Consider the following 23,239-nt stretch of genomic DNA (forward strand, 5'->3'; position numbering starts at 1 on the left):
TTTCTAACATTTTCAACACTCCTGTTTGTTTGGCAGAAAGTTAATCGCAGACTACAAACTAATTCAGCTTTTGCAAATGAACCACCAGAAAATCAATCTTTAAGGGACAAAAAAAAAAAAACAAAGAAGAAGAAGAAAAGGGAAAGTAGTTTTGTGTAGTTTAACCAGTGTCTTTGAAACGCTTTAAGAAGCTCTCCCTTGCCCAGCGGCCGCCAAGTGACTGGCTGCCTATGGCTAGGAGGCTCCAGAACTCGGCTGAGGAGAACCCCGCTCGAGGGCACGTCACCAGGCACCGCTCTCTCATTGGTTGGAGAGATAGGAAGGCGGCTTTTGATTGGCGAGTCACCTTGTCAATCCACCGAAAAGGTGGTGCACACCCTGCCGGGCCGGGCCGGGCCGGGCCCGGCCCCAGCGCATACAAGTGTCCCAGAGAGGGAAACGTACTAGCGCTGCCCCCGCCGCCCCTTCCCGGAGGTGCTACCCCCGCCTCAGGCCCTGCGAGCTGTACTTCTGCCTCTGCAGGGCGTTTGCCTCGGGCTGCGGGGTCGCGCAGAGGGTCCCGGTGCCCCGGGAAGTGCGAGTGAGCGCAGCGCTAGGGCGGAGGGCGGAGCCTCGCCGGGCGGTGAGGTTCTGTGAGGTGGAGGGCGTGGCGGCCGGGCGGACGCGGAGAGCGAAGGAGCGAGGGCGGGACGGAGAAGGAGGAGGGCTGGTCACTGGCGCGGCTCGGCCTCGGGCCGGGCGAGACAAAGGCTCGTAGCGAGGTTGCTAGCGCGCCGCCGGTCGCCTGGTAACCGCCTGCTGCCTCTTTATCCGGGGGCGTTTCCGCGCCGCGGGCGGGGCGGAGTTGAAGTCTCCGCGGCCGCTAGCCGTGTCCCGGAGCTAGTGCTCGTCTCTGCTCTTGCTCCTATGCGGGCTGCGGCAGCGGCGCTTCCCGCGGCGTGGCCCCCGGCAAGGGGGCGGCCCCTCCGGGCATTGGGTCGCTTCCCAGAGAGCGCGTCCCGGCCCCGCCATGAGTTCGGAGCCTCCCCGCGCCTCGCTGCTCCGCGCCCTGTTTAAGATGGAGCCGGCGGCAGCCGCCTCTGAAGTACTTGGGGGAGCCTCGGAGTTCATGAAAGGTGAGAACGGGCCGGGGAGCTCTCCCCGTCCCCTGCCCGCGGGGGTGCCGCTCGCCGGAGCTTCCCTCGGGAAGGAGGCTCGCTGGCTTTTTTCCCCTTCCCCGCATCTCTCTCCTAGCTCCCTGCGCTTTTGCTGCGTGCCCGGGTCGGCTTCGGCCCCTTTCGCCTTGCGGTTTTCGTGAGCTGCCGGCCCCACGGCCGCCGCGGGGCACGCCTAAGCGGTTCCTTCCTGCTGTCTTTTCCGGTGAGAAGCGGGGCCGGCACCTGTTGCGATGTGTGGTTGTGTTGTGGATCAGAAATCTCAGCCTTTCTGCACCGAGGGGTGTCCGGCCGGGCTGAGCGGGTGCTCGCACCCCCGCCGCCGCTCTTCGCAGGAGAAAAAAGATCATGGAGTTCACGAGGTTGGAAAAACCCTTTAAGCCCATCCAGTTCAACTGTTTCCCAGCACTGCCAAGGCCACCACTAACCCATGGCACTGAGGCCTCGTCTCCACGGTGTGTGAACACTTGCAGGGACGGTGACTCCAGCACTGCCCTGGGCAGCCTGTTCCAACGCCTGAGCACCCTCTGGGGAAGGAATTGTTCCTCAGCTCCATCTAAACCTGCCCTGGTGCAGCTTGAAGCCGTTTCCTCTTGTGCCATCCCTTGTTCCTTGGGAGCAGAGCCCAGCCCCTCCTGGCTCCATCCTCCTGTCAGGCAGTTGTAGGGAGCGATCAGGTCCCCCCTGAGCCTTCTCCAGACTGAGCCCCCCCAGGTCTCTCAGCCATTCCCCATCACACTTGTGCTGCAGGCCCTGCACCAGCTCCTTTGCCCTTCTCTGGCCCTGCTCCAGCACCTCAATGTCTGTCTTGTAGTGAGGGGCCCAGAGCTGAACACAGGATTTGATGTGCAGCCTCACCAGTGCCCAGTGCAGGGGCACAGTCCCTGCCCTGGCGTTGCTGCCACACTGGTGCTGATACAGGCCACGATGCTGGTTTCTTCCTGGATGCCTGGGCCAAGAAATGGCTCAGCTCTGCCTGTTGCGTGGTGGGGCAGGACAGGGCTGCGGGGTGCAGTGGAGAAGTGCTGAGCTGCTTGGTCTACCCTGTGACGCTGCCCTTGTCTTTTTCAGATCGGCTGTACTTTGCTACTTTGAGGAATAAACCAAAAAGTACCGCAAATACCCACTACTTCTGTACCGATGAGGAACTGGTCTATGAAAAGTAAGTGTTGTGATCTGTTGTGTTTTGCCTGTTCCAAGTGATCACTTGAGATTCTTCTCAGAACACTTGAGTGCTCTATAGAATGTTCTTGCCCCACTTGGCTACTTGCACATAGCATGAGTATGAAGTTATCCTGAATATGTTTAGACACTAGCTGAGACTAGTTTAACAAGATTATTATGTTAAAAAACACAAAACCAGCTACAAGGCCAGTTAAATGGCTTAAATGTGGTTGGGCCTAGGGGAAGGATCTCTAAGCTTTGTAAGATTTGTTTATAAGGTGGGGGAGATCTCTTAAGACTAATTATGTTTTATTAAATGGTGTCTTAAATAGAAGACTGTTGTTTGGTGTGAATGGATGAAACAATAGTTTGTTTTGTGTGCGTTTTCCTGTGTAGAGAGTATGAGATGTTTGTCTTTTATACAGTATCATAAGAATGCAAAACTTAAATGTGCATTTGAAGAAATCTGCAACTTTTATTTAGAAGTTTGTAGAAGTTTGTAGAAGTTTTTGATATGATACTTCCTGTTGGCTTTTGTAGAACAGTAGAGAAAGTATTTCCCTGAAGTAAAAGCTTCATGTGTTTAGAAGATGATGAAAGCACACAGAAGGCCAAAAGTTAAATTGGCTATAGTTTGAACACTGTTAAAGGACATAAAATACACTAAACAAAGTAATTGCTGTGGTTAAATAGTGGCTGCTCTACGCTGTGTTCCCAGATCATCTGTTTCACATGTGATTGTGTATCTAGCCACTTGACAAGGGGTTTGCTCCAGAATTGAAACAAAAAATGTGGTCTTATTTTAAATAGAACTGTCCATATGAGTTGAAGAACTTGTGAGCATCAACCATTCTTCCTTCCCTTCTCCAGTGGCTTCAATGCTGCTTCTGTGAAGCTGTAAACTAGTCTTACATTGTTTCTAGCTTGCTTTCTATGCACAGCTTGCAGTTTTAGGTCTTCCTATCTACACATGTTTTGAGTCTTCATTATCTTAAGTTTTGTGTCTTCTAGTGAAGCTCCCAATGATTCACTCCCAAAGTTGACTTTTGTAATTACCTGCTTTGGTTGGGAGTAGGTTCTGTAATGATCATTAACTTACTCACATTGGAAGGGACCTCAGGAGTACCCTGAGGCAAGACTGACCTGATATCAAAAGCAGAAAAGCAGAATTCAACTGGGAAGGCCCTGAGCAATTTGCATTACATTAATATGTTCCACTTTCTTTAATGAAAGTAAAATTGGATCTCGTATCTCTAAGACTTCTGTGTTATGCTTGACCTGAGGAGTATTGTTTCTAATTCTTAATATGCTTCAAGTAAGGGTGAATGAATCTTGTGTGCAATTTGATCTTGGGGGTGGGAAGGTGGAGCAGTTCTGCACTGTTTGTTACAGATGATTGTACGAACCAAGGACTGTAGCTGGGGTATTTTGTATGAGGACACTATCATATTTAAAACAAAAACAGCTGAGAAATTTGGGGGGAGGGAGAGGGAAGATGTGAAAAGGAAATTCAGTAAGTATACTCCTTAACCCAATTACCTGTTAACCACATACCAAGGTCTAATTAGACACCAGGTAGAATTACGAGGTAATGGGAGGAAGTAAGGTTTCCTTTATCTTTTAGGGCACACCTAAAGATTTTGGATATGTAACTTGCAATGTGTTTTCTGAATGGGTAGGTCCTAATCTAACTGGCCTTTTTTCAAGGCATCATCCTCTGTCTGATACCATAGTAGTACACTCCCTTTTATGCTCTCAGAATTCTAAAACATGAGGTACAAATTAAGTGCCGGTTACTAGGTGAGTTTTCTGTAATAACCTAACTCCGTTATGTAACACTGCTAAACTTTCCCCTGGTATTTGTATTTCAGCACCCATCACTATCAGTGTTTGCAGTATTTGGTAGTAAAACCATGCCAGTTCTCCTGTTTTTGATGTCAGCCTGTTAGGTTTCACAGGCTGTACAGCAAGTGAGGGGCCTGACATCAGGGGCTGTCTGTAAGTAGTGGTGGAGTGTAACTTTGATACACCAGATCAGATGTGCTGCTCATTCCCTCAGAAATGCAGCCTTCTTTCTCACAGTGATCAGAAATACTTGCAGCGTGATAGCAAAGTAACTACTTGGAAGTGAGTTCTGAAGTGCTATATCTCAGAACAGTGGTTTCCAGAGCCTTCATTCTTGCCTGTCAGAATTTCATGAGCACTTCTGCTTTTTAATCAAATGAGTTTTTCAGATTGTTACAAGGAGGAGGAGATGTCTACTCAGGGACACAATCCTAAGTGCCTGTGAGGCACACAACTAATTTTGTTAATACAACTGTTTATTTATTTAGATATACATCCTTCAAGTGACAAGACAAAAATACTTCATTGTGCATGGAAGTAAACAGCTTTGGGCTGTTACTCTGTTAACTTTAGCGATAACTCCTAAGTATGAAGTGCTAGAGGAAGTTATTTAGCTGACTTTACTGAGGTGTCTGTTTGCCTTCACTTCAGTGATATGTGATCTTGAAAACCATAGGTTCAGGGTTGTCAGATTACAGAGAGTGTGTTACTGGCTCACATAGTACTTAGAATCTCACTGCCTTGCTTCCCTTGTTTTCCTCACTCTTGAAGAGGCATCAGGAAGTCATAGTGTACATTAATAGTATACCCCATTTATTAAACAAAGCAGCTGTTGTGCTGGGTCGAAGCTTTGGTCTGATAAATGCTGACGTGCTCTTGCAGTTTGTCACGTGGTTTAGCACCAAGTTGTACACAAGGTGTGGTTACGTAAAAGCTGGAGCACTTTAGCCTTCAGTTTCACTTGCAGTTGTCAGCTGTTCTCATGAATTCGTAACTGTCTCAGTTAAACATTCACACTTTTAAAAATAATAAAGATAGGCTTAAATGCTTTTAAGAACATCTCAAATGCTGGGTGACTAGGAACTCACTACTAGAACTGTCACTGTCATAGTTAAATGTACTGCAATTTAACCTTGAACCTATTATGCTAGGGAAATGGTATGTAAATTCCTCAGTTGATGGTATGTAAATTCCTTGGTTGAGGGAACAAGAAACCTGAATGAATCTATCCAATTCTGAATTCTCTTTTTCTTGATTGTTCTGTTTCTGTAAGATTTTGTCAGTTTCTTTCTGAGACTCTGAGGTCCCTCCTGAGAAAGGGACTGTAAGGGAATACAGTCTTTCAGGGTAATGCAGTGCAGGTAAAATAATATTTTGGGAAAATGAAGTTAGTGCGAAATAATCCAGCCTGATGAAGGCTGTCAGTTGGCAAATAGACAAGCCTTGCCTTGGCAAGACCTCAATTAATGAGTTAGGCACTAGTAAGCAGCTTTTTATTCTCTAAGAATAGCTTCTTTCATGTTTCACCTTTCAGTAAACAGGTCTGGGTTGAGCATACCACACTTGACTGGTTAACTCAGCTTTCATGTTTTTGTCAAAGCAACCTTTTATGTCCTTTTTGTTGTTGAGTAGTTTTCTCAAACAAAATTAAATTTAGATGATGAGAAACAGGAGTCTCTTACTGATAAATTATAATGGCAGTTTTCATAAATTCTACTGTTTTCAATCACTTGTTCTGACTTTGGATCTCTTGTGTAAACAGCTTTTGCAGATCTAGTCTGACATGTGAGCAGCTGTAAAATTAATGCTATGTTCTCTGTACATCCTGTTTTACACTAGCGCTTTCATTCAAGTCATAGTATGTTACTTGTCTGTTCCACAGTAGTCTTAATGTTAGCTGCTGCTTTCAGTTCAAGGAGCAGTAGAGTAAAACCCTTAAATGCTTAGCTACAGCACTATTAAATGAGCACTGTTTGGACTTTGATTTGTAGGGCCTGTTTCCTTTGCTGTGTGTGTATATGCAAAGAAGCAGTTTCCCTCCTATGAGAAGAGTAGGGGTTAACTTGTTTGTTTTTACTTTGGCTAAATGCTGCTTTTCTGTGGCTATCCAGTAACAGTACTTGCATACAAAACCTGAACTTCTCCATTGTTCTGTGGCTTATATCATTTGAAAGGAAAAAGAAAACTTGAACTTAGCCTTGTTACAACAAGCAGCTATCACTTCACACAGAGAACAGGGAGTTCCTTGTCCACATCAGTAGCTTTTTGGATGTGACTGTTGAACAAGATAAGTTAATAACTTAAAGTCCACAAAAAAAAGGAGATTTTCCAAATTATAACTTCTATCTATGTAAATGTCAAAACAGAGCAGGAAAACCTGCTGATACCAGCTTTTGTATGTCTAACTTTTACATATGAATGTTAAGAATAGTACTGTGGCTTTATTTTGCTTTCCATTGTAAAACAAGAGATTTTAAGTTCACTGCAAACAAGAAATTCGGAAGATCTAAGAAGTGAGAATGTAATTCCTTTTTCCTCCAGACATGAACTACTGACATAATTTTATGCTTGAAAATTGAAAACTACTATCCTTTAACACCTATGGTATTGTCTTAAATCTGATAGTTCCATAAGTTCTGTATCCACAGATTGCTTTACCATATCTGTTTTCACTTCTTTGTATGGGGAAAAAAAAAAAAGCAGTCACACAAAGTATTGAGGAATTTTTCTCTTTGCAGTAGAAGGACAGCAGGATTAAAAAAAAAAGAAAATCTGTTTTCTAGGCTCCAGTTTTATACTGGGTGGGAGCATAGCTTGATATAGGAAACCCCTTATGAGAAACTTTATGGGAGAGCCTCTTCACTGACAGTTTGTTCCTGACATCAAGGAGCATTGTATCAAAAATGCGTATATCTGGAATAGCTATTTATCTATAATTTGGATTTGTGTTCTTGTTGAAGAGTTGTAATCTTAAGGATTTGAAACATTCAAGGGGAAATGGAGTAGCCGGTGTTTTAGGTAGTCCAGAGCCTCTACGTTATTCTTGCCTTCAGGTGAAAGCAGTAAGGTGATGTATCATTTCTAGCCTTAGACTTGCTGTATCACCCTTTGTCTATTCAGAAGTGTGCAATCCCTAAGTAGTATTAAGCGTTAGGGATCATGTCTCAGTCCAGATAAGAAAGCTCCTATCAATTCATGTGTTACTGTAATTGGTGGGGCTAGAGCAGGGAGACACTCCAGTGGGCATCCCACTTTTCTTCATGCACTTGAGAAGCAGGAAGGAGAAACACACTCTAGGAAACGGGAGTTGGAGGAAGAAGATGGAGTAGCCAAGGTTTCCTGACTGGCAGTTAGGTTGTAGTGAGTGTGCGGGGTGATCCTCTTGGCTTTCATCCGGAAGTTTTAGTGGATGGACACGTGTTCAGCTTATGATTTGAAGCATTTATCTGGAGCAGCCAGTTGGGTGCTTCTGCAGTAGCTGATTCTTGTGGCTTAATGGCTAGTTAGAGTGCATACAGCAAGGGCCTTCACAGTGCAGTGACCCAAATGTTGTTCAACCCAGCCCAGGTAAGGGGCAGAGAAAAGCAAGTGGAAAATGTTGTTTTTTTTCCTAATTTCTGGATCTTTGTAAAATGTTACAAAATTAGTGTAGTTTTGCAGTTAGGAAACTGCGTTTCTACTAGTTCCTGGGGTTGTTGTGATTAATCTTTTGGTTTGATCACTTGCAAGCTTGGGATGCTCCTGTTTTGGCAGAAAAATGACTTTATATGGTTGCTAGTTCCCAAGAAGGCATGCTTCCTACTTAAAGGAGTAGTTGTACCAGTACTCTAGAAAATGATTGCAATTGTTAAACTGTGCCTCTTTTCAAGTTACTAAGCCAATAACTGGCTAAGCTGCCATGCAAGTAATATCCCCCCTAAGATTTACTACATTGTTAGAACTGACTTGGTGGATCTGTCCTAGTTGTTGCACCTCCCCCTCCCAATATGGTAATTAGGCTTTGGACCATATTTAAGCTATTGGAAATGCCTGCAGCTCAGTAAGGATGCATGCACAGCCTCGTTCAATGTGGCAATAACCCTGAGCTTCTGTCACAAATAGCCCTGAAATAGCTTTTCAGATAGCAATCTCCTTTCCTTTCATCCATTCCTTTGCTGTATCACAAAAGCATATGTGAATGACAGTATAAAACTACTGATCTGGTGTATTCATCTGTGGGAAAAGGTATCAGGCTTCTGGAGTAAAGTCTAAGCAGTGTGATTTGTCTTTGCAGGATAACTTGCTACCCTGGCCATAGGTAGGCTGTGATGATAATGGAGGTTAGCAATTCATTTCAGAGTCTGCCAGGCTGTAGTATTGATTCACTGACCATAACCAGGCTTCATTCAGTACTTCAAGATACGAAAGCTATTTCATTCTTCTGCTGTACCAGGGTCAGTGGTATTCAAATGCTTAGTAAGAAGTGGTTTTGACATTCAAAAGAGGTTCCCAAGGCTTGAACTGACTCATGGCACCTTCACGTGGCAACCAATGGAACTACAGTTGGCAATGATGAGTCGCTCTCCTAGAGAGTTGTGTATTACATTCCTCTCACCATTAATTTTCCTGGAAGAATGGATAGTTACTCTTTTCATGACAGAGTAGACCAGTGAGCTCTTTATGAGCTGGTCTTTCTAGGTGGATGACCATTCCTATGATACAACACAGCAAATACCTTGGATCTGATGCTTTAAGAACCCATAGGGATGAGAAGTTCTAGGAAAACACAGGTACAAGAAATGCATTCTGCTGCTTCCAGGTAGCATTGTGATAGTATTCTTGAAGTATTTAAATATCCCTTCGCATATCCTGGAGTTCTGCTACTTCTTAGCTTGAGAAGCATAAGGACAACATGTTTCCATGGGATGAAGGTGAAGAATAATTTAAGATATCATCTAAGTAGTTGATGAAAACAAAATATAATTAAATGTAGATTAATACCATACTTGCCTTCTGATCCTCATAGCTGGTTCCCACCTCCATGGTAAATGATTGCCTCTCTTAACTGGCTAAAATGTTTATTAGAACATCTAGATACAAAGAAAGTCTTATTAACTGAAAGAGCTGGAAATAAAGTATTTTAATTGTTATCAAACACTAAGATTAATCGCTTATGTTTTTTATCTTCAGCTTTTGCCAGATAAAATTCTGTAGTCAGATGATGACTTGGTGTATCATTTCTTCCCTGTTCCCTGCAGCTCCTGTTTCCCAGCTTCCATTTATGTTTAACTCTCTGTCAAAATCCTGTTCTTAAGAAGAAAATCCTCTGTGTGAGTCAGGATTAAGTGTTTCTAGATCAAGTACAGAAATGGCCTGTTATACTAAAAGTAATGAGTTGAAACATGTCAGAAACTTTAGTTCTAAGGATATAAGTTTAAGAAGGGTTTTGTAGCTTGGAGTTCTCTGACTTCAGTACAGAGCCTTGTATTATCTTTCGGAGAGCTCCTTGATTTGGAGGTTTGTAAGGCAGTTGTTTTACTTAGCCCCATTAAAAAGAAGGACATTCAAGCTTATTCCAATTTAGGGATATTAAGTGAGGAAAGTTAAAATTATACGTATAACAAATAACCTTTGTCTCTAACATCAATAAAGTCAGTGGCTGGTTTATAGTGCCTATATGGTGTTATATAAATAACTTGGGAATTGCCAGTGTTTATGTGTGACCAGAAGTGCCTTTCCTTTATAATTGTGTTTGGATTCTAAGAAACATCTTGTTTCTGCAGCACAGGCAAACAGTGGTAGTACCAGGGTGAGAAAAACTGATACTTCCTCTCCCTTTCCCCCCTTAAGAGCCATCATAGCATACTTTAATGGTAATGAGTGATGAACAAAGTCAGCCTAAGATACTGGCTTGGTGGCTGAGAGAATCTGAGGAGCTTTATTTTGTAGAAATAAAATTCTTTCATGGATACACTCAGATGTATTTTATCCTTATCCCCACCAATATAGTATATAATTTGTCTGTTGTGGATAAATTGGTTTGTAATTTAATTTTCATGCGCTTTTCCTACACTTTACTTTGAGTTTAATCATGTGGAAAAGTAGAAGTGAGTATCTGACTTCATGGAGATGTAGCTGTAGCAAATGAACTTACTATCCTAAATCGTGGTTGTAGTTCTTCAGTGCTTTATGTGAACTGTGTGTTCAGTTCTGTCTTTGAGTTACTTTGCTTACACCAGTTCTAAAAGTATTCTCTATTTTAGTAACTATCCTATTCCATACTTTCTCACAATACTTTTGAAAGTATTTTTCACAAAATAACCTTAAAATCCCAAATTTTACTCTTTCCTCATATATTTAAGTGAAAGAATAAAGTTAATGGAACAAGATAGAGCTGGTTTTTTGCTTTAGAGAAGGTGTTAGTGCAGCAGAATGGGAAGAGATGTTAATATGTCTTCTATATGGCTTCTCTAGAATCTACAATCACTGGTGTTGTTAGACCTCCAACTTTAACTTCTGTGCTGTAACTTACACTTGTCCTTCTTAGACAGTTGAGTTTCATCTCATCCTTTTCATCTCTATTAAAAATTGCACAGGTAACTTTTGCCTATATATAGCATACTTATCTAAGAAAAGATGAGGAATCCCAAGGTTCAACCCTGCTTTACTGCCACTGCAATTTGCCTGTGAGATGGTTAATGTCTGTGCAATCTACAAATAAAGTCCTAATAGCTGGACAGCTTAGTCTTTGACCCAGCTAATGGACTTCTGTAATTAAGCATTGTGTTATAATATTCTGTACTGAAGGGTTGAACTGAACCTTAAGAAACACTTCTGTTGCTGTAAACCAGATGATAATGAAATAGCATTGGGTGTGACAGGCAGCCTATTCATCCTAGACAGTGATCAGGCTAATGCCGTTGTCTCTTTGCACTGGGTTTAGCTTTTTTGTTTGTGAGAATGTGGGAAGGAGTATATTAGTAAAGTTATAAGTACCTAAAAGATCAGAAACTTCTACTTGTGACCACTTAGAATAGCAGAATGACTGCAGCTGGAAGGTGCCTCTGGACAGGAGATCTCTAATCCAGACCCTGGGCTCAAAGCAAGCTCAACAAGAGTGTATTGCTCAGAGCCTTGAGCAATTGGTTTGTGATTCTGCAGCCTCTCTAAGGGGTGTCTTCCCAATGTGTGACTGCCCTCAAAGTAAAGGTCTTCTCCTTAGTTAACTGGAACATAATTAATTTTCCTGAGAAAATAAACTTTCTGGTACGGGGAAGAAAACTTGAATGGTGCTACCACCTATTCTGTCATCTGATTTCAGGAAGTTTTCACTCCTTCGAAGTTTAGAATTTGTAGAACATAGTCACATATTTCCTTTGTCATTCCCCAAGTAACACATTCAGATGGCTTGTTTTGTTTGTTGGTAGGCAAGAAGTGTCCTTTCTCCTTTATCAAAAGACTAAGGGCAGTGCAGATTAAAGCAGTCTTAGTCTGTTCTCACTGGGATATATAATGTATGCATCAACAAATTTTCATAGAGCATCAAGATAAAGACTTCTATACACAACAAGAAAAACTGTTTGAGAAAGCTTACAACTTAAATTATGAGTGGTTTTGCACAACAGGAGGTGAGGAGAAAAAGCTCCAGAAAATGTCATAAGCTGTATAGCTTAAAGGCTGCTATTACTTGTAAAGGTGCCTATATGAAGGGTTAGCTTGGAAAAGCACTGTAAATTCCTACCAGGAATTTAGCTTTATTGTACAACATCTTTCCTGTACACACTACTGCTATTAGCCCTTATTCTAAGGACAATGGTTGCTGTTTCAAAAGTAATGTCAAGGTTTAAGAATCTAGAAGAGAGAAACAAGAACAATCAGAAGACATGAAATAAATAATATATTGGAATAAATTATACTGGAATATAATTGCCTAGAGACAAGAAGGTTGGAGGGGACAAAGGGGAACACTGAACCATGTAAAGTTAAGTGTATATGTAATCACTGGAATAGTGGAGAATGGGATAAAAAAAGTAAGCTTCCATTTCAGACAGATCAAGACTGGATTAAAACTTATTTAAGTTTTACCACCTATGAAGTCTTTAGCTTATTCTTCATAGTATCTAATGATATATTCTCATCTTAAGCAGTTGTGGAAACTTTATATAGGATGGCATCAACATCGCTTAAAGGGGAGTAGATGATGTTTTGAAGTTCTTCACTGTAGTTTTGTCCAAAACCAGTCTGGGTATCATGGGATAAAGAAAAAATTCTGTAGTTAGCTTGTGTATGTAATGGGAAAGGTAGTTACTGGAGCATCTTCAACTGAAGCTACAGATGCTTTCAAATTAATTGTTGGTATCAGCCTCTTAAATGAATTAATAAAAGGCTTATCTGTTTTCCCCTTTGTATTGGCTACTCCCAAAAGTTACTGATTAGCAGCTTTAACAACAGGCATGTTGAAATTTGCTTAGCTTTTTTTTTGTATAATAACACATCTTTTTGTTTGTTTTCTCCCAGTTTCTATGGCGATTTTGGACCTTTAAATTTGGCAATGTTATACAGATACTGCTGTAAGCTAAGTAAGAAGTTAAAGGTAAGCTTTGTTTAAAACTAGTGTTCCTGTATTTGTGTCTTGCAATACAACTGAAATGCGTTATCCAGTTTGTAAGTGATTGTTAGATGCTCGTTATATAGGTGGTTGCTACTAAGCTCTAAGGTTATTCATTCTGAATTATTTTCCTTCTGAAGAATGTTAGAAGTGAATGTTGTCATTGCTTAGCAGATGAGGCACTGAAGGCTGTGTTCACCTTTTTTGCATAACCCTACAGTTTCAAGGCAACAGTAACAAACCACTCTAGCTGTTTTGTAGGTTTGCAACTGTATATATGCTAGCATGAAAAAAGCAGAGATTAACAACCAAGCAAAAAAACCCACAGCCATAAAAAAGAACAAAACGTGGACCCTGAAATCATACTATTTAAACTCAAATCTCACTCAGTGGAAAAGTTAAACCTTTTAAATCTCATTCAATTTAATGTTGCTTCTAATAAATGTTCTGAAAATGTGCTTTTACACATAAAAATGGTTCCTTTTTCTGTCTCATAGAAGTATCCCTCTATCAAATATTTGTATAAGCTTTTTTATTGACTTCCACATCATGCTTGTTGGTTGTAGGGGAATAAGAAGTGGGGAGACATGGGGACAGAGGGAGGAGCAAAGCAACTGGTGCAAATGTAGTCACCACCTCCCACCAGTAGACTGGTGCCTGGCCAGTCTCCGAGCTACCCCTGCTCCTCAGTTTTACTGCTGAGCCTGATGTTCTATGGCATGGAATATCCTCCTGTCTGTTGGGGCCAGCTCTTCTCGCCATGTGCCCTCCCAGCATCTTGCCCATCCTAGACTACTTGCTGTGGGGGCACAGTGAGAAACAGGCAGCCTTGATTCTGTGTGAGCACCGTCTGGCAGCAGCTAAAACATTGGTGTGTTATCAACAGTTTTAGTCACAAACCTAAACCTCAGCATCATGCAGCCTGCTCTTGAGAGAGCTGAACTCCATCCCAGCCAGACCCAGCAGACAGAGCACATAGCTGGAGATTTAACCTGGTCCCCAAGTGCCTGCAAAAATGATATGCAGCATGTATAAAAGATTTATCAACTGCGTGAAAGGAATTGTGTTTTAATTCCGAAGCACTACCGATTACCACTCGTGTGCAAATAGTAAGGAGACCCTTCACTAAATATTACAGATTTAAATTCTATAATATATTAGTCCTGTTGCTGACAGAAGGGAAAAGTGGGACAGCAGATGTGATAACACTGGCCACTGCTAAGAGGATTCCTGTCTCAAAAGTGGAATTATGTTTTGGGGCTACTGTTTTCTGCACCAATGAAACCATTACACAAGTTGGTTAATGCTATGGACTACTCACAGGGACATGCCGACTCAGGTGGTCTTAAGAGGACATTTTGCAATTTGAAGGGTGGTATAGAGTTGCTATAACCTTTCTGCAAAAAAAAAATAAAGTGCTCCTAGTGAAAATTTACATGGCTGCTTCATGCAGAAAGTTTGGTGTAAATAAAAAAATACTAGACTCTTGTATTTTTAATTTGGAATGCCTTCATTCATATTGGGAAAGGGTTGGATTTGCCTTTTCTGTATTAACACTAGATAGAGCTTATAAATACATTCTCTTATGAGCCTATTTTCCAGTGCCACTGTCCCAGTTAAAAGACATGGCCAATGATGCTCACTCACTAGGAATCCATGTTTGGATTTTTTTAACCTTAATTCTGCTGTTTCTTGCCTTATCTTTGAGTTATTAAAGATTGTGGAGAATGCTTTCTCTGTGAAGCAATTACTCTATATACCTCCTACTCTGACTTTCGCCATGCATATGAGAACTGCAGAGATTAGTTCTGCTTTTTCCAGATTCAGACTGAGACTGGCATCAGTTTGGGACCTCAGTACAGTCTGAATACACTGCTGAAGCATATCTTTAAACTTCTGCAGTTGAACTAGAACATCTTCAGACTGGATCCTAGATACCAAGCATTTCAACCATGAAATAAGCACACAAATAATAAATACCTTGGGGCTTGTTTGTGGTTTCTTGATGATTCAGTGTTAAACAGGAGTGTGTCTACTGTCTTCATTCTTGTTAAGAGACCACCATGTGCACTGAATGAGGCAAGCTATTTGTTGCAAGTAGCTTCTAATCATGATTAAAAAATACACAGGGGAGGCAAACTGAAGCTGAAGTGGTAACTCTGGCATTTGCAGGGTTGATTTAGCAGACTGTGATGTCATTTTAATGTGAGCTTTATATTTTTATTTAAAAGCAAGCCCCCTGCAGTGCTATGTGATGCACCAGCAGGGCAGAGAAATCTCATGTGCATCAACTGCAGCTTAAGCTGGGAGGAGCTGCTGTTAGTGCTGCTGCCTTACCAGAGGCTAATTCCCAACGCGTCGATTTAAACTACTAGAGAATAGTAGAGAAGGGTAACCTGATCGTGCAACCACTTGAAAGTAATACCTGAACTTGAAACAGCTAAAGCTTGGAATACTGCTATAGTGGTATAAAACTTTGCGCATGAATAGGTTCCAGCCTGGGTGATGGACAATTCCCCTCAGGTAGGCCAGTACCTGCTAATGTAAGCTTTGTTTTTCTAATAGTTAAAATATGTGCCAGACTGTCCTCACTTAGTTACTGTCTGCAGTGGTTAAGTAGGCTTGAAAGACCAAATCCCTGTGTTTAAAGAGCATATCTGATGTGTACTGTAGTCCTAGCTATTATGGATTCACAGTTTCTACCCTTCTGCCTTTCATCTTCTCATGTCTGACCCTCACAATTATCACTGAGAGGATTCCCAAAGGCTGAACTATTGTGTAAGACAAGTTCATGACCTGTGACTTATTGCCAGCAAGGCATTGATGCAACAAGTAACTACAGCAACAAGAGTATGGCAGTTCTCACATGGCACCAGGGGGACATGTAAGCAGCCTGTGGCCAGTGTTGTGGAAGTGGGAGGTGCCAATTGGACTAATGACATGGAGAAAGAGGCTTGTTGGGCAATCTGCTGCGTGCATACCCTTGCATTAAGGGTAACCATGCCCTGTGACCAATAGCAGGAGTTGGCTGATGTAAAAGGAACTGCAGATATCCCGCCTCTGCTGTGGCATGGTTGCTGTTACCATGTTGCGCTGCTTTTGGGACCCTGAGGCAATCACACTACTTAAGCCTGATGCCTCCTGCCATGATTAGGAATATACCTGACTGGGGATGTGCTTCTTCATACAAAAAGAGTCTTTAAAAGAAACATGGCATGAAAGAAGTATTCACAAAATGTGATGGTTCTTGTGTGAATGTGAGGTCTCAAAAGGAGTTAAAAGACTTGGACTTATAGTAAGTTTAAAACTTCTGTGAGTAGGAACAGGAGAAGTGGGTGTATAAGATCTCATTAAAACAAACTTCCCCTCCAAGTCTTTCAGCTGTATTTACTTCTGTTCTAGATAAGGAATTAGACACGAAGGCAGTTCCCTGCCTTCCTCTCTCCTTCCTTGGGGGACAGGTAGGAGAAGCGTAATGGCACTTGAAATGTGCTAATGGTGGGCCAACTTTGTAAAGGAAATCATTGTTACTTTATGCTGACTGATTTTAAAGCCAGTAAATAGTTCTGTTCTGAGGAGCTGAAGTATTTGTTCAGATACCCATTTGCTGAGAAAGTTAGAGGTAAAGTCCTGGTTATGTTTTACCGGAAAACCTTTCTGACCTTGCTATGTTAGTAATGTTTTGATTGTTGATTGCTATGGAGATGATCTTGACTAGCCAAGTCAACAGCACGAGAAAATGCTTGGCTGGGCTATCTTCCTGCTGCTTAGAATTCTGCTTGCTGAGAAATATGTTTTTCTTCTGTTTAAATAAATCTGTTTTCATAAAAACTACTTTAAAAAGCCTGGTGTGTTCTCATGAGCGTATAGCCTCACAACTTCAGTAAATTCAGAAGCAGGGCTGATTGGGGAGGTTGCTGAGATAAATGATATTAGAAGAGAAGATCAAAGGCAGAAGAGGGAAAGTTCTGGCAGGTTTATGAACTCTGGGGTTAATGATTCTTGTATGCTAACTTTATTGCTGCTGAATCACAGAGGGTTTTGGTTTATTTTTGTATTAACATCAATAAGCTGCTGGGTATACGCATGGAGCTATAAGTGATTGCAAGCATCTCCCTGAGGACAGCTTAGATTCCGAGGCAGGGCTGTGTGTGCATGCTTTAATACGTACATTTCTGTGAACAGTTTGCCAGCCGTCTAGTCACTCTGATTTTTATATATGCATCTTAAGTATACATAGTATATGCATAGTATGTGCATTGATCCAGGCTTATTAAACACACTGCAGTAATTTCTTGCTTGACCAATGCAAGTGTAGTAAACCATATCCATGAAATAAAAGACTGTCAAATAATCTGGTGGTTCTAAACAGATGTTGAGCTAGTAATTGTTCACAATAGTATCTTCTAAACCTGTCACCAATTTCTGTGTAAATTTATCTTGAGGTCTTCCAGAAACAAGAACTGATCTGTTGAATAATCTTGCAGTGCAAATAATATTTTCTGGAACCTTCTCATACACCTAATGAATTAGAATTATCACCTAAAACCAAAACCTTTTCATGTAACCTCTGATTTTAGTTCAAATAATTGTCTTTGAGCATGCTCCTCTGTGATGTATCTTGACAGATACTGTTATTATATTGTTGCATTTGGTCTTGTAGTGATATGTGAAACTGCTAACATTTTCTTACTGCTGAAGAAAAATATATTTCATGTTTCATAGTGTTCGTCTTAGTTTTGTTTTAGAAAAAAGATGATTTGCAGCTAATGTTATCTGTAACTAGAGCTATTCTGTAGACAATCTGTATTGAAAAATTCCTTGTTGGAACATTTTTGGTTCTCTGGAGTTGTTCAGTATCTGGGGGAAGTAAAGCCCTAATCCATTCAGGTGGAACTCTAGAGCAGTCTTTAACACTTATCGTTGAACCTAGCCAAAGAAATGTACTTGGCTTATTAAACACGGTCAGAAAATCAGTGTTCTCTAAAAATATATGATATAGCTTAGCATTGATACTGAGGTGAGAATTTGTGCTAACAGAGATGTTACATTGGCATTTTAGCAAACGCGATAAAAGTTGACTTTCTTTAGCCCATGCAAATAGAAAGTGGTTTGTTTTATACACTTCTGAACAGTAAAATCCTGATGCAATTTTCCTCTGGTTGCTGTGCTATAAGCCATTAGTTAATGTCAGGTTTCAATTTAGTGTTAAAGCTTTAGTCAGGACTCAAAAGCCAGTGAACTATTTCATATAGCAGTATGGTTTATAAGATTCAAACCCTTCAATTCTGAAAATCAAGCAATGAAAGTGTTACATTACTTGCATTTCACTGTTCTGGGAACTTTTAAGGTGAGCTCTCACTTTTTTCAGGTACAAAAGCATCTCAAAATTGGAACGACATGTCATAGCTATCTGATAAAAAAAAACATCCATCACTAAAATAAACCAGGAAATATGGTCTTATTACATAGCACTTCTGGCTAGCTAGCAGAATGTGCTTTTTACAGTTTAAAATAGTATTTCAGGTGAACCGTAAACTGTTGCAAAGAACTTTGCTTTAAATAAGAAGCAGTCAACAAGTTCTAATTGAAGTTCTGTCACTGTTGCATAACTGCTGTAATCTTATCCCACCTACACATCATGGGTGGAACTGCACTTAGAGAACACTCATTAAAATCTTGAGGAGGGGGAAGAAAGGAAGGATCTTAAAATACTGGGCTTCATTTTGTCAAGGTGTAATAATAATTGAATGCTTCACTAATTAAATAACTACTGGAGCTTTGTGTGTTTGCATATATGCTGAGAAAGATGTTGCTTTTGGGCTCAAGATACAACCACTTCCAATCACCAGCAGCCAGCTAGCTCTGAAATTACAGTCCCATTTAGATGTACTCACTGTATTAACTCACTCCTTCCACCGATGAAAACTGTGGGTAACACCAGACTGGAGTGTACGGTTAGAACTGCTGTTAAAGGTTCTATTTTTGGTGGGAGGTGGCAGTAAGAAACTCACTATGATATATCAGTTTTTCCTCTGAGTTTATCAGCTGTTTGTTTGGGGTTTTTTCTTTTGAAAACATGATTCTGTGGTTAAAGCTGTCCTAAAATTTGCAACAAGATTGAGGATGAGAGTCAACGTTTACAGACTTCTGAAAGTGAAATACAGTTGGTACTACTCAAATAACTGCTGCAATATTTCAATAGATATATACACATCTAATACTTAAAAGCAGAATCCAGAATGTCTGGTGATGGCTTCCTCAGAACTGTACTAGCACTGTAAAAACCTGGCAGGAAAAACATGCCTGATAGCATTGCAGAATACAAAGAAAGTGAAGCAATTCATGAAGCTCAAAAAATGACAACACAATGGACTGCTCAACTTGCCATTTTTAAGTGACAGTTTTCTCTCTCTCTGGCTTTAAACAGTTTGCTGCGGTTTGTCATTATTGCTCTTTTCTGGTGCTTGTTGGGCTTGTTTTCAATGGGAGTTTTGTCCACAGGGGGGTTTTGTCTTCTTTGTTTTGTCCTAAATAAAGAAGAATTACCAGTGTTACTAGTTTTATCTCTGCCTATCCTTTTTTCAGGGTTTTCACTTGTGCAGTCATTTTTCTTAAATACAAGTTCTTGCTGTTGAAGCTTTAGAAAGATGATGTCTGTCACCCCATTTTTAGGTAGTATAGATGGAAGAGTAGTGTTTAGTTTAACAAAATGCCTGTAAGATTGATTGCTTTAGGTTTTTTCTTCTCCACAGAATTATGTGCTGGCAAAATTTCACATATAGGGGGGTGTTTTAGTCTAAAAATTTCAATGTCTTTTATTAGTGTTCATAGGTTATTGTTTCAGATCTTTAAACTTGGAAAAAAAAAACAGGTTTTTATCTTTAACATTGTGGTTCAGTGTTTTATAGGCTGTTTATGTACAGCTAAGAGATCTGCCCTTGAACAGTGGCTGTTTCTTTGCACTCCTATCTATAATGCAAGAAGATGGTTCATGGTATCAGTAATTTTGTACTTGTAAGACTGTAGAAGAATTTTTTCTGGCTTCTTTTTCAGTTTTGGAAAAGTGACTTTGGAAGGCATTTTAAATGTGTATTCTCTCAGTAAATATGCTTTCTGGTTCTTTTTAACAGTATTTCAGTCTATCAAGAAAGAAGATTGTGTACTATACCAACTTTGACCAACGAAAACGAGCAAACGCAGCGTTTCTAATAGGTGCATATGCTGTAAGTATTATTTATCACATGGATTCTTCTAACCTTCCTTAAGAGTCATCTGCTACATGTGAAAATAACATCTCAATGGGTTGTACTGTAGGGGGCAGGCAGATTGTCATTTGATTCTTCCCTAAGCTGTCTTTGAAAATTCTGCTGTGTGACTTTTGGGACTTAACTCCATTTAACTACACAGGGAGTGGCTTTGGTGGATCGTGTACATGCTTCCCATATTATACCATTTTCTTGAATATCAAAATGCAAACCACAAACTTACCTCTAAACTTGCCTGAACTCAATTGCTGCTCGTGGCATTACTGAAATTCATACTGAGGAGGCGAAAGCCTTTTCTTGCAGCCTTTCTTAAAGTTACTGGACCAGAGGCATACTGATTATTGGATGGATTTCTTAGTTAAATTTCATAATCTACCCAGAATAATGAAAAACCTGAGGTATTTCAATCTCCTTATTTTACAGACACTGTGCAATACACAGGGCTGCCTTAGTTACACAAGACTAATTTATTAGGATATCATGCAAATTTTGGTAGTCACAAGCTGACACTTGCACAGCTATCTGTGTGTCTTCATACCAGTGTAGTTCAAACTTCAGTTTCACCTTCCTGCTCTACTGTCCAGAGTTGAAGCAACTTCTAGAAAACTCAGAGTCTTTGTCATAGCATGTTAGAATACTGGAACTAACAAGCTGCTGGTTCTAAGCTGACACGCATGTTCCAGCTGAGTTCTGGAAGTCTCTGTTAAGACAGGTTTTATACTCTGTGAAAGCTGGTGTATTTCTTTCAGGTCATGCGGAAACCAAAGCTCAGTAAATGCAGATGATAATGTTGAAAGAATTTAGTTTGCAGATTCTTGTCATTAAAGAAAAAGTTTTACTACGTGTATGGGGTTAGCGTGTGCATGCTCTTGAGAAAGATCTGTTTAAATGTAAAGATGGAAAAAACTTGAGGATAAGTTTCAAGTATCGTTACTGAAAATACTATGTACAGAGAACAAGTTTTTACTAATACAGTGTTCCAATACAAAAAGTATTCTCTTGTTGAAACCACCTTAAGGTCGCTTTCCAATTCATCTCAACTTAGTGTAACATTGGAAAACAGTTTGCACAAAGGTATCCAATATGTTACAAAAGTATGTCATCCCAGAATTACTTGTATAGATGTGTATTCCTAAACTTGCAAGTGTTAAGGGAGTTCATTCATTTTCTTCTGTAATGATTGATACTAATGTAGATTCATAAAATGACTATTTAGTTATTCTAAAAACTTATTCATGATCTACTTACCAATCTGATTTTGTTGTTGTTTTTTTTTTTACCTGCAGAAGCTTAGTTTTGACAATCAAGACATATTCATTTCACTCTCAAGAAATAATATTTGCATTTCATAGTGTGTTACTTGCAAATACTGTGTTGGGTCAGATGCAGTAGAGGTACACTCTTGGGTTATGTGATAGGGCGTAAGGAAGGACCTGAAGGAACCTCATCATATTCTTCAGTAAAAGAACTGTGTCATTGGCAGTGTGATCTGTCACAGTAGGAATATCCAAATCATGACAGGAATATATGTACTCTTTAATCTCAGGTCTTGTAGATTTTACATCTTGCCTTTGATTATATAAGCTTTCTGAAACCAGAAAGTCTTAGAGCTGTGAACACTTACCAGTGTGTGAAAGTTAACTGAGAAGGATTGGTTTTGCTGGTGTTAAAATATTAAGTGTAAAATGAAACATGGAAAACAGTGGATCGAGTTCTAGGAATGGGTTTCCACTGGTGATTATGCAACTTAGATTGTTCCAATGAGGAGCTGCTTAGACATGTTGCACTGAAATACCCTATAGCTATTAAAATATTTTAATAAGAGACTCATAAGGTTAAGGGAAAGTTAAGTCTTAAAACTTTGTGGGCAATTGCTTTCCTGTTTATAAACTGCATCTCGGGTAGATGTGTTTTCTAAATGTCAATTTTTACAATGTACTTCCAATACATTTGGGCTAATCATGTCCAGTTCTTAAATTATTGCCCTTGCTCTTAAGAATTCAGTGAAGATTCTTTCTGTTATTCAAATTAGGACAAAAAGAATTTTTATGTAGCTTTCCACAATAGTTAATTAAAAAGAAAGAAAGAAAAACTAGTATTTAAAAATCATTTAAAAATAGTATTACAAGTACTTTCATGCATATCAAAACTAAAGCAGCCTTGTTTGTCTCAATTTGTCCCTAACAGTTTCTGGGGGGAAGAGGGGTGAGAGGGAATAAGTTTTATTGAATTATACCGAAGTCATTACATGAACTCCCCACTTGTCATCAAAGAATTCCTTCTTGGAGAAGGAGAGTGCATTTTACCCTTTCTGATAATATGGATGAATTGAGGGCTGGTCCCTTCTTTCCATATTATTAGGGTATTTGTTATGTTTCTTTTCTGGTTGGAAACCAAGGAGCCCTCAACTGGTTGTGTGATCTGCTATCTAGTAAAGTTTGGATTACTTGGGGTAGAAGAGCAGGAGGAATATTAGTCTGTTTGTACCAGTGACTGCTCTTGTACTTCTAGAGAAATGGGACAGCGGGGAGAGAGAATATATATGTATGGCACATGCTCCCTCTGGTAAACCTAGAGCTTTAATTCTACCCTTGTAGAAGACAAGTAGTTGTTATTTCTTGCAGTTCTTTAAAGATCAAAACTTGATTAGTGGACCCATATCTGACTTTTGAGCAGTCCTGATGAAACACAATGCTTTCATACTGTGACAAACTCTGAACAGGGATCCAGTGAGCTCTTTTGCCTTGTTGATAGCAGATAGGCTGGTCATATTTCTTTCTTACAGTTACTTTAAGTGTATTTTTTGGTAGACTTGTATTAGGCTTGTGTAACGCAAATAAGGGAAAAAAGCTGTTGAGTTCTCAAGTTTGTAAGTTTAGCACAGCAAATGACCAGGTAATAACAAACTACTACAGATGAGAGCTTCCCCCAAGTTTAAAACAATAAATCGGATTTCTCAGCTCTACCTGAAGCTTCAAGGGTTTGTTCTGGTATAATCTAGGCATATCACACTACTGCTCAAATCCATAACCGCTCCCTTGGAGGGTCAGCAAATGCGAAGGCTTTTCAGTTACTGCAGAGAAATATTGTAAGTCTTAAGGCGGTTTTGCAAAATATTCCTTTTTTATTCTCTAAACTTTTTAGGACGTGTGGTATGAATTTTCTTGGCCACTATCACTACGTGTCATGTGCCAGCACAGTGTCAAAGCTGTGAGAGGCTT

General features: G+C 40.4%; 1 protein-coding gene across 4 annotated transcripts in view; it reads left to right on the forward strand.

The window, feature by feature from the left end:
- The first annotated feature begins 696 nt into the window (after positions 1–696).
- CDC14A (cell division cycle 14A) overlaps positions 697–23,239 on the forward strand; it is a 57,871-nt gene continuing 35,328 nt past the window's right edge. For all 4 annotated transcript variants that reach the window (XM_061461272.1, XM_061461298.1, XM_061461280.1 and 1 more), the window contains exons 1-4: positions 697–1,115; positions 2,226–2,316; positions 12,660–12,735; positions 19,884–19,976. In XM_061461272.1, coding sequence (XP_061317256.1) covers positions 1,010–1,115; positions 2,226–2,316; positions 12,660–12,735; positions 19,884–19,976 — 366 coding nt within the window. In that variant the 5' untranslated portion in view covers positions 697–1,009. The remainder of the gene's footprint in view (positions 1,116–2,225; positions 2,317–12,659; positions 12,736–19,883; positions 19,977–23,239) is intronic.

Source organism: Pezoporus flaviventris, unplaced genomic scaffold (assembly GCF_033815535.1).
Source record: "Pezoporus flaviventris isolate CSIRO_AGI_PZ_B2104156 unplaced genomic scaffold, CSIRO_AGI_Pfla_v1 ptg000001l, whole genome shotgun sequence".
Classification (NCBI taxonomy): domain Eukaryota; kingdom Metazoa; phylum Chordata; class Aves; order Psittaciformes; family Psittacidae; genus Pezoporus; species Pezoporus flaviventris.